The sequence below is a fragment of the Clavelina lepadiformis genome, chromosome 6 (assembly GCF_947623445.1).
Source record: "Clavelina lepadiformis chromosome 6, kaClaLepa1.1, whole genome shotgun sequence".
Classification (NCBI taxonomy): domain Eukaryota; kingdom Metazoa; phylum Chordata; class Ascidiacea; order Aplousobranchia; family Clavelinidae; genus Clavelina; species Clavelina lepadiformis.
This window is the reverse complement of record NC_135245.1, coordinates 1473764-1485811: the sequence shown is the minus strand read 5'-3', so window position 1 is coordinate 1485811 and position 12048 is coordinate 1473764. Positions and strand designations below refer to the sequence as shown.

Sequence of the window (12048 nt, the reverse complement as noted above, 5' to 3'; positions counted from 1 at the left end):
CCATGACGCTAAAGCGCGCGCAGAGAGCAGTTGCAACAAAGCAGGGACAAAGGTTAACAACAAGAACATCGAAGTGTACAACAAAGGTCAAACAAATACCAAATTCAGCAACAAGCGCCAGCTGTGTTTCAGCATCAAACAAAATACAACTTGCAGCCCTGACCAAAACTTTATCGTTATTAAACAAGTCAGACAAACCGGCCAACAAATATGGGCCTTGAGCCAAGCAATGACGTTTCAATTCAGCATAGACAAGCTGTTACTTCAAACCAGTCACAAGGTCAAAAATATCTTACACTTCGCCTTTTTACTTACGACGCCAAACTGAACTCCGCTTTATTATTATAAATCCATTGTATTGCATCCATTGTATTGTTAATCCTAAACTACTCATAACCACCAACCAACCACCTCAACTACACGAGGTATAAGAATGAAATCATGGAACGAACACGCGCAGTGAAGATTCGAGAAATCTCGCGCAAATTCCTCAGCTGATGAAATAAGCGCGAAACTTGCTCCAAGGTTGACTCGAAGCAAAAAGGTGCCAGATTCTTGCTAGAAAACTTGCGACAAGCTGTCCTATTGCTTAACAATGCCACAGCCCTACACAATAATATAGTATATTGTTGTGAATTATATGATTCAACTGAAACGTTTGAAACTGGTTTGAGCGGAACAACGAAATGGTTTCCGAGTTTCCAAAGTATTGAAATACTCTTGCTAACATTAAATGAAAACCAATTTCGACAAATCATTTAAGCATCAGAATGACAATGCTTATATACATCGTATTTGCTAAAGAAAATGTCCGCTAGACGATGAAGCGGAGCTGCAAAAAAAGGCGCTGATTTATAAATGAGATAAAAGAATGACGGAGCAAAAGTTCCAGTTTTCGGTTTATTTGATTAAAATTAGCAGTTAACCTTTAAATTTTTTTTAAATATTTTAGCTTTCGCCGAAGTCAAACCTGATGCTCTGTCTTTGGCTGCTGCTTCATAATCATAGCTGTTACGTCATTAACGATCAGGCAATGTTTACAAATGTCATCAGCAACTGATGCGTACAAATCACATGACATTTGTTGGAAATAGCTCAGATTACTCTAAACCACTGTGACGTTTTCTTTGATGACGACTGATAAAGTCAAATTCCATTTTCACTCGGATCCGCACATGGCAACGCACAATGACGGAATAATCCATACATGCAAGATTCTTAACAACAAAATTCTCGAACCGGTATCTCTTGTGGAGTGGGATTATAACCTGGTGTTGTTGCTTTTACGCGTTCCCGTTGGTTTCCATCGCTTCCCAACTAAGCGCAAAAAGGATGATTGTGAATGGACTTTTTAGGTATGAACATCGAGGGTGGAAAATACAACAAAAGAAAATAGTACTTTTAAAATCTCTTTCATTTTAACCTGGTTACTTTTAACGTTACATTCCCGAAACTGTTTGCACTGGAGATAAACTCACTTTGTGCAATAAAGCTTAAGCGTAATATGCGAATGTTCCATTAATCAACCAATTTTCCAAAGCTGGTAATCACAAGCTTCTACATTTAAACAAATTGATTTTAATTTTTTCTGCTTGGACGACTGTTTATACTTATTATAGCCTACATCGTTTGTTGAGGATTCGAGTTAAAGGCACATTCAGTTAATAAATTAAATTATATCCATTAAAATGTTCTTTGTTTGTTCTTTTCATTACATTTTTTCGATTTTGCTTGTAGTGACGTCATTTTTTTCGTCTCGATGACGTCGTGACGTCTTACTTACATTAGCGGCGAGCACAGCATACGGATAAAAGCAAACGTTTATGTATTTGAACGAAAACTCAGAATAAACAAAGAATTGAGGCTTAAATGAACACCTTCATGCCAAAATTTGCGTCTCTTTACGCACGATTTCTCGTCGCAAAGTGCCCTACTATGCAGTCGATGGGTGATCAGGTGGATGGATGTAAGCAGAAAGCAGAAGCTAGCCTAGATCTCTGGGGTCTATTACACAAGTGCACAACCAGATGACGTCACAATTTGAGTAGCAGGGTTGTAGTATACAAAGGCATCCTGTGGTTGTGCACTTGTATACTAGACTCGATCTGTGGTGTATGCTTGGCGATTTAGCCTATACCTCTACTGGGTTTACCTGTAGAGCATAAGCTAAGCTATGATGATTAATGATACAAAGCAGAAATGAGATCGAACCAGCAAGGCTGGAAACCAACATAAGTAAAATAAACCTTCTCAGGGTAAGCTGAAGGCTAAAATCCTGTTTCAGGGTTCCCTCTATTTTATGCATGTGTAGTATTTTTGTGCTGTTTTTGATAGACTCTAACCTGACTCTTTCATTTTTGTTTTAGTGTTTGTGGTCTTAGCTTAATTTAGATTTGTTTACTTGGACAACAGAAGAGAAGCACAGACACATAAATACATACCTGAGGTTTTTGATATCACCAAAAAGTTATCAGAAGCATTCCTACACACTGATGAAAAAAATAGCATAATGGAAAATGTACCAAAGTATATTAACAACATTGTGGAACCCAACAATGTCCAGCAGGTATATACATAAAATTATGCTCAGGCCTTATTCATAAATATTCATATTATGCTATATTCATAAATACTGGTATTATTATTGATTTGTAGATTCTCTTGTACACGGATGACAGTGTGGAAATACTCTTTCAAGACTTATCGGTGCTGCAATTGTCACCATGTGGTGCCAATTATCACTACATAAGGTCTCGTGTTCATGCCCCTCTTAACAATGAAAGTAACAACATTATTCAACAGAGATGTTGCTTCGCTACCAGTGAAACCAAATGCAAAGTTAATTTTGCCTTAAATTGTAGGAACCATTTCTGTCAAAGACCATACGTTCCCTCTCAATGTGATGGCAGTACTGTGCTTTTGCATAAAGACATAGCCGGCTATCAATGGCCTTCTGTAGAAGATATTAAAGCAAACTCATTAGGAAATGTAGATGTATTAAGTGATGGCACTGTGGTGGTAAATGCCAATGATGACTACGCAAAACTTGTGCTCAGCAGCAACAAACAACATGTCTCTGTGGAGTATTTGGTCAAGATAAGTCAAAGCACAAGTCAAGCTTCAACTCCTTCAAACTCTCCAAGAGAAGAAAGATCAGTGTCAGCAGTCCCAAATCTGCTTGAAGATTCCCGTCAACTAACATTTGAAAAGCATACACGTCGTCAATATGTTTGGATTAAAAGCATATTTCCTGTAGGTTGTTGTCCTAGTTACTGGAAGTATCCAATGCTGTTGGCATTGCATATGTCGGGTGACAAAAGAGGTGATGCCTGTGCCGATATGTTATCTGAAACTCATGCCCCGAAGTCCTTAACTAGCGTTTGCAAGAAACAGTTCCGGCACAAATGGAGAGCAGAAAGGGAAGATGACAATGAAGACATGATATTACCAACTACGTTTGCCGTTGATGGTAAAAGCAGTTCTGAACACAAGCTGGTTAAAATGCTATGGAACAGTGGTATTACTTATTGGGTAACGCATTTTGGGTGCAATGAGGAAAAGCAGTCTTCCTCAGAGGCCGCGTACAGCTCTATGGAAGCTTGGTTACCGGATGGCTCCATCATCTATTCTACTCCGTCAACCAGTTATTACTTTACTCATCTGAAACCATCCGTTGTTAATGATGTGGGTGCAGCAAGCCAATCCACTAGGATGTACTCAGCCAACGCTCTTCCGATTGACTCAGAGTTAAAGACAATAATTTTACGATGCATTCGCTTTCGCTCATATACAGAACAGCAATTCAGCCTCCTTTCGGATACTTTGCATGCTCATGAGCCATGTTGGCATGGTTCTAGTATTCTTGATGTGATGCTAAAAAATGATGATCTCAATGAAGATGACAACAACTTAAACCCGGTCAATGATAAAGTACCCAGCTTGTTTGAAACGAGTGTAATCCCAAGCCTGGGTAAATTTTCTGCAGTTGGGGGGAGCGTCCAGGTTTCATTTGACGATGGAACCATGCTTAATATAGCAGTTAGTGAGAAGGTGGTTGAAAACTTATGCTCTTGTCCCGATGGATTAGCATTTGTATCCTGTCGAATCCTTTTCACAGATGGCAGTTACTCTATTTGCAACAACATTCTTTCTCCGGATCATAAAGCTTCAACCTACACCAAACCAGCCGCTGATTGGTTGCTTTGGTTGGCAAGACCGAAATCAGAAAGAATTGAGAACGATTTTTACTCCGACACAATATTTTCCAGGGAAAAAACACAAATGATTTCTCATGAGCTGGAAAAAATCAACCGGTTTAACGTATTGGCCAGTAATGACTCGATCTTGAATAAAAGCAGCGAGCTACAGATTGCCAAGGAGTTGTGTGAAGACCCAGTTTACATGGAACTTAACTTCTGTGGTCATGTACACACAGGATCGAATAAGATGACGTCAGAACTTCCTAATAAAAGCATTCCAACCCCCTTCACTGTTAAAAACGCTCTTCAAACCACATCTAAAGCAATTGACGACATCGACAATTTAATAAAATCTTTAAAAAGCGGAATATAAGTTGTTGATGGGCTTGATGTTCCTGGTTCGTAGTTCCTCATTGTTGCAGGGAGGTTTTAACTAATATTTATGTGTAGTTTTATAGTATTTAGCACTTGCATTGTATTTTGTGATTATGTGTTCATGTATACAGTAGAAGGTTGTAAGATCTAGTCAGTGTTTCCTGTATTATATGTCATAGTTTGCTTTGTGGTTGTTCAATGCGCACTTGATATTTTGTTTGATAATTGTGACTGAGTGGCTTTGGCACAAAAATATTCTTTTAAATGAGTTTACGGGACTTCTGTCATGTTCTCTTAAACGTGCGACATCTTTTTTGTTATAACTTGTTATTGGTATGGGGTCTAGTATAACTTTTAACTTGTAGCGGCCATTACGACATTATTCTCTTGACGTTGGCGGGCGCTATTAAGCTAGTTTGCGCTTGATGTAAATTGCAAAAGCTTCAAATTTTAAAGCTGCTCTTCGTATTTTAGCCCTTTCACGATTTTATCATTCTATGTTTCTGAGTTTTCTTGGGGCATGATTTGTCAATAAACTTCAATTCATAAGCAGCAACCTACGGACTAAGCATGAGACATATCCATACCACCCCGCTCATCACTACAACTATAATCGGTACCACAAACGAGAAATTATTTCTGATTGAGATCATTTCAAGAACACGTAGCTTCTTACAACCGTCAGAAACTCTCTGCCGTTCCTCATAACCAGCTTAATTTTCATCATGAAAAACGGCCGACAGAGTTCGGATGATTGACTTCAGAAGTGGAGTCGAGACACTGCTGGCACGGAAGAGTCCATTTGCGGTTACGTGTTCTTGGACAGTATTGAAGTGAACATGAATTACCAACCATCACGGCGTATCGTTTCTTAGGCCAGTAATCGTGGTGATACAAAAGCAGCTATTATGCTTATACCAAGTGTATTTTTGCGCGGTTATTAAGATGGTGGCGGTAACAGCATAAAGTGCGGCAGAAACCTTGAACATAAATTCTAAACTTTAATGCGCCGCTCCAAAACGACAGGGATAATTTTTAGGGGTTCGTTTCAATTTGTTTTGTTCGTAAGTTTTGTCAAAATATAATAAGCATCGAGAAGTTGAGCAACGCTTAGTAGTAATCTTAATGCTTGTAAACTTAGAAGTGGGGTCTTTCCATTGGTTTGCTTATTGGCTTTGATGCCTTTTTAATGTTGGTGATTTACTTCAGAATGAGTTTAAGCTAAAAGTTTAACAGAATTTCAGCTCGTCACACAAACTGATTTACCCAACACAAGCTTGCTGCTGTCCAGGCCAGCAAGCTTGCACAATGCAAATACAGACTATACAACAACAATAGCAGGAAGTTTTTGCCTCTGCTGCTCTACGCAATTATAGGCATAAACCCTATCCTAACCAGGCTCGCGAGTTTACTAAAAAACTAGGTCTGGCCGACCCCGCACACACATTTTCAATCGTTAATTACTAGAAAACTGTACGTCGTAAACTGATCGGATTTTTACAGGTTAGTAGAAAAATCATCTGGCTTCCTGTATACATCATAATTGTAACACTAAAGAAAGTGAATTTAGTGTAAATTAAGTATTTCTAAAAGTGACACATTTCTAGAAATTCTTCCTGTTACGCCGCGTCCCCGCTGTGCGGAAAACCAGCTGACCGCGAGAAGAGAACGAAAGAGAATAGTTAGTCGAGTTATTGGTGCGTAAGTGAGTAATACGCTTCAATGCGGAGAGCAGAGCAAAGCAGAGGAAAATTATGAAAATATCGCAATATCTTAAAAATTACAAAATCCAACTTTATCAAACAAGCATGGACAGATAGCTGAACATTTTTTAGGAAAAGTCACCAAATTTCAAGTTTCTACAGCAAACAATGCAACTGTACGCCACGTTTTGATATGACAGTGTGCGGGAGAAGCCAAGCCTAGTTAGAATAGGGTAAAGTTTATTGAAAACTAAGAGGTTATGAATAACCTCCGTGTGGGTTGGCTGGATTTATGAAAACACTGGCTCTATATTAAGGAAGTTGAGGAAATTATTTACCCTTAAATAGCAACAGGGACCAAAAATACCGCAAACCCACGCTGTTATATATATACGTCAATCAAATGAAAAACTTTGCACTGTAACTACCCTAAACCGATGAGTTAATAATTAAATAGATAAAAAAAGCTTTAAATATCATTCGCGGAGGCCAGAGTTGACAGTAAATGACAGAGTCTGGAGCGAAAAAGAAGTTTCTTTGAAAATGAAGTCGTTTTCTTGCGTCTTTCTCATGATGCTTGTCTGCTGCTGTCGTATCCGGGCTGGCCAAGTAAAGAACGATGGTGAAAGTGATACCGGGCAAAACCGCATCTCGAGCAGCATTCAGTCCGTGAATCTCATTAAACAGATGGCTTGTTATCAAGGAATGAGTTGGAACATTTTCGACCTTTTAAAACTTGGAACAAAATACATATCCTATGGATGCTACTGCGGGATTGGAGGCAAGGGAAAGCCAAAGGACTCCATTGACAGGTAATAATTTACGAAAAGATACATTATGCGTACATCTCAAAGTTCTATGCCTGCAATTATTGTGCAAAACATAACAAAAGTGCCTTTCCTAGGCTATATAGTTCGCTTGCGTTGTTAACTTTTCATTTATGTTATCTTATATGCGTAACTTTGCTGGATATTACGTAGGTGCTGTCAAGCACATGATAGATGTTTCGGCGGTGTTACAAAAGCATCAAACTCGCTCACAGAAGTCATGATATTTGAACCCTATGAATTTGTGTGCGCTCAAAATCAAAGGAAAACATTCTGTCGTTCTGGTAAGTCTATTGCTAAGTTTAAATGTGCAAAGTGACTTTGAATCAATAATTGTTGCTATATTTCACAAACATACACGGTGCTAATATTCGCAGACGTAGGCTATAAATTTGTCTAACGCACCTTTGAAAAAACACTAAAACTAACATTTCTTTTCTTATCGCAGCTGGCGTGACAACAGCTGGTAAGGGTTTATGTGAATGCGACAGGCGTCTATCCTATTGTGTTGCTCGTTATAAGAGGGTTTTCAACAACAATTACTCTGGTGGTCGGGTTCGCAGCACCTGCTGATGTACATTCTATCAGCGAAAGGAACTCTACCAAAAAATTTTAAACATTGTACAGTATAACATTGTACAGCATTTTTATGGGATGAATTGGAATAAAAGGTGTTATTAGTGAAATTAAAAGACTTCAAACGTCATCAAACGCCAAGGTAGCCGAGTATTGATTTGCAAATGGCTGACTACAAGCAAATTACAATTGCAAACATTTGTTTCGAAAAGGTTTACCATTTACATCTACTTGGTTATTGGATAAATTTTATATCACGTTACTCCTCGATCCCGAAGATCCTTCAGTAGTTGACGTCTGATACAAAATGCATTGTTCTTCAAGCACGCTCTAACAGGCATTTGAGTTTGTCATCTGTCTATTGTAGTAGGGTACCCGCACTTATCACCAATCACATTGATGTCAATGCATGATCAATTGATCATGCATTTTCAAAATTTGCTGTCGCCAATAAGTCATCTAAACTCTAAAGCACACATCCGCTACGTGGTAATGCAGAGCCACATAAATAGTAATTCCTTAGTCTTTTGGTAGAAGTGACTTGTGTCAAGTCGAGTCAACTGATATTCGAAACCAAGCCAAACAAAACGAAAAAACTTCCATTCTGTCAACTAGAGATGTTTGGGATAATTAGTTCAATTACAAAAGTGAAAAGTTGACACATTTCATACCAGGATGTGATGTTATTGCTTTCGGCAGATCGTCGCCTGTCATCATTTTGGCTTAGCGGCCAACAGCCCAAAAAGGCTGGAGACTCTCTGTAGACAAAACTAATGTCTTTTCATTTTTGAAAAAAAAAATGAAAAACACAACAAGTAAACCATTCGGTGTCAGTTTTTTTTCTGTTTTAAACCGTATGGTTAATGCAACACGAAGAAGGATAGTTCTTAGTTGCACATCCCAACCCAGTCGATCTACTGTGATCTATTGTGAGTTTAATCTTTTATGATGCTCCAAAGAATTGCTTGCCATTCACCAGAAGTTTATTGAATCGAAGCTGAGTGTAATAACCCGTCTCAGGAGACCGACTTGTCATCTCGTTTTCAATCGAAGGGCGTTGAAAATCCTCCACGTCAACCAGGACGTATCCAACCAGGCCAGACCCAAACAGATTGCTGACGCAGTCGTGGCAGGTGGCGTGGGACGATTTTAGGATTAAAATCCCATCAGATGTCTTTCGCTTTTGAGAGAGATGTATACCTTCTTGTTTCGGCTTGTTTTTGTGTGATGAACAATTTGATTCTTGCAAATATATAGAAAGTGATTCTTTCACATTAAACAAATCACTCTGTCCGTTGTTAAGGATAGACGGTTCGGAGAAATGGATACGCAAAGAGTTGATGTTTTATTATTGAAAGTTTAGTTAATGTACACTAAAGAACACGTCTTCGAAAACAAGAATAAGACAGGACAGGTTCATGAAACTGATGACCGTGAGATTTGGAACTACAATAATTTTCAAAAGAGTTGGTCGTTGCATGGATCCAAGTCTGGCAATCGAAGGTAGATTTAGATTAAAAGACAGAATTAAGTTAGCCTTATACGTTATAACGTTTAAGTTGAGACTTTAAGTTAATAGGAAACTGTAAAAATAAATTCTAACGTAGCCATGTTTTCAATGAAACAGTGACAGCCAATATTGTGGCCGTACATATGTCCAGTAGAAAAGCGTGCGGGCACTCTAAGTCGATCTGATAACCGGTAAAGGGCAGTGTTAAGCCCCGATACCACAAATACCGTCTTAAAATTGCCCAAGTGCTGCAAATGGATTTGTTTGCGGCTTTCTCAAAACACCAATTGTCACGCTTGAGTTGCTTTTACACAACATGTTCTCTCCTCAAGAGCTCATGACGTAATTGCTGAGTCAATACGCCAAGGATAAGTAGTTTTTTTTATTTAGGGACAGTGAGTGGGAACGGTTCGACACAAGCCAGCTTTTGAATTTTAACATAGAATAACATTTTGATCGACAGCGTTTGATAAACTGCGTTAGGCTGCGAAGACAATGCATTATTAATTTTATCAACTTTTTCGTAAATACTGTGCAACTAGTCCGGTCCCAGTGTCCACAAACTTTGAGCCCAATACACCCAGAAAATAAGGTTGTTGATTATTTTCATTAACCTACTTGACCATTGATTGCAGAGTTTATTCGTAAATTGTATAAACTATACAGTAAGTAGCAGGTAACAGGAGAGCCAATGTATCTTGTAATTAAACCGGTTAACGACTTTGTTGGAGACTTTTCAGACGATTTCCGCACGCGCGCTCAAAAAACTCTTTTAACAAAACAAGTCTTTTTCATGCAACCTGGCTCATTGTGGTCTGTCTTGTGACCTGCAATGAAATGATGAATGGCTTTTTGTTTAAAGAATTTCTTTGATATCGAAACCGCTTCCTCTAAAAATCCGCTTTTCGCTCCGTTAAATTCGAATGCGAAATTGGAAACCGGGCAACAGGCAGATTTTGTTGAATGTCAGGAGATCGCATTTACTGGAGCTGTAGCTGTTGATGGCTGGTTTTAAGTCGAAAAAGGTCATATGGTAAAATTAGTAAATACTTAAATCAAGAATGTTTTGTTTTCATAATCCCTTGAACACTGTTACTTTGATAGTTGTAAGAAAGTGCCACCAGTCTTATTAGAAAGTGCATTTTATGCAACCGATTACTTGAGCGTAGCCTATACGTCATATGCTAAAAATAACTTTTACTCATGATTACGTTGTTTATGTTGTACACGTGACACAACCCCCCAGAACAGTTTGTTACGTCACAAAAGGAAAATTGGTCGTTAGCAACTTTAACAATATGATAGAGGCTTTTGGCTGAAACAATGTCTTCGTTGTTTAGATTCGTGCGAAATGTCTTGTTCGTTAACACGGTTCACTCAACCACGTTAACGGCAAAGTACTCGCAAGTTTCTTTGTTTGTTGTTACTTTCAGTTTTAAGGCAAATCGTCGTTTTAAAAGACAACAATCAAACGACATGAGAGGCGAAATGCGCAGGAAGCAATTTCATATAATCGTCTGTTTTGTACTTGCCTTGCCTTGTAAATGCATGCAATAAAACGACATAGTTTCGTTTTAGATTTCGCTGAACTGCCCAATTAAATTTGAAAACGAGAGAACAGAGACAGGAATATACTTAAATTTGAAGGTTTTAACTGTTTGGAAAATTTCCGAATTCCTGCAGGTATGTAGTATAAAAAGAAACTGAATTAATAGTGTAACAGTATGACACTATGACAGGTTAACAGCGTCGTAAAAGTATTGAGTAAATTTCAAATTTGAAAGTCCGCCTGGTCAGAACGTGTCGAACGCTTTGCAACTGAGGTGTGTTATTTCAGCAAAACAAATGACGTCATTACTGTGTTGTGTCCACGCAATTTGATTGTGTACGGAGACAACTCGTAATTATGGTCCCATTACTGCCAGTCTGTCGGAGAAATAATCTTTCCATTGTGCTGTGTATTTTTCTGCAGTCAAAGTGCCTGCATTGAAGTCTGATATGTCGCTTTTTTCTTGTAACCTGCCTTATCGCTTTGCGCTGATAGATGTGGTGTTAGCTGTGACGTTTTAGATTACAGGTTCTGATTGTTGCTATAGTGTTGTAGATAGCCATCATTATAGAAGGGTTGTGGATGAGAACTGTACATATGTGAATAAGCTCAGTGATTTTTACGCAAAACCGCGCTTTTAATTCCTTGCTGGTCTTACTTGCTGAAAGCGATGGCTGTACACTGCGATCGGTTGGAATTGGATTAAGTCCATCTGTCATTGAGCAGCACGCAGCAGACGATAAATATGTCTTTAACATATATTATGTGCAACCACAGTGTAAGCCTACTGTATAGCAGATTCTGGTAACCGCTGTGAATTTGAATGGAAAGAAGTCTACGCTAGCCAAGCGTAGTTTTGAAGAGATTTTTTTGGTTAGGTTTGAAAGTATGAAGTAATGCCTTGTTGTTATGAAACGGTGAAGATAGGAAACTTGTCGCCTTCTATGATCTAGAAATGGCGTGGCATTGGCTTAATCACAAGGTTCCCACAGTTATGAAATGCCATTCGATAAGGTGGCAGCTCCCTATAGTATAGAGCAAGCACGTGCAAAGTTCGATTTCTTCTCAGGGCGTTGAAATCGTTTAAATCTTCCTGCAATAATAATCGCAAAGATTATACGTTTTAATCTACTGTAGAGATTATTTCGAGTGTTTGGACAAATATGAAAACAGAAGTGTTTTAGAGAGTCTTGTTAAAACACAGAATCAGCCAAAGCAAGCAGAATCAGTTCAAGTGTGGATATTGGCTAAAATCACAAGTTAGGCCGGAGACTGACTGAACACAAACAAAGGGCCGGTCTCATTGGTA

The 12048-nt window shown here is 38.6% G+C and overlaps 2 protein-coding genes across 2 annotated transcripts; both read left to right on the top strand.

The window, feature by feature from the left end:
* The first annotated feature begins 2349 nt into the window (after positions 1-2349).
* LOC143463085 (uncharacterized protein C5orf34 homolog) lies at positions 2350-5126 on the top strand. The gene is made up of 2 exons (XM_076961455.1): positions 2350-2566; positions 2656-5126. Exons 1-2 carry the CDS (start codon positions 2510-2512, stop codon positions 4570-4572), a joined length of 1974 nt encoding a protein of 657 aa, XP_076817570.1. The 5' UTR covers positions 2350-2509; the 3' UTR covers positions 4573-5126.
* A 1272-nt stretch (positions 5127-6398) lies between these two features.
* On the top strand, positions 6399-7804 carry LOC143462323 (acidic phospholipase A2 CM-II-like). The gene is made up of 3 exons (XM_076960441.1): positions 6399-7089; positions 7258-7388; positions 7553-7804. The coding sequence occupies exons 1-3, from the start codon at positions 6821-6823 to the stop codon at positions 7675-7677; spliced, it is 525 nt and encodes a 174-aa protein (XP_076816556.1). The 5' UTR covers positions 6399-6820; the 3' UTR covers positions 7678-7804.
* Positions 7805-12048: the final 4244 nt, after the last annotated feature.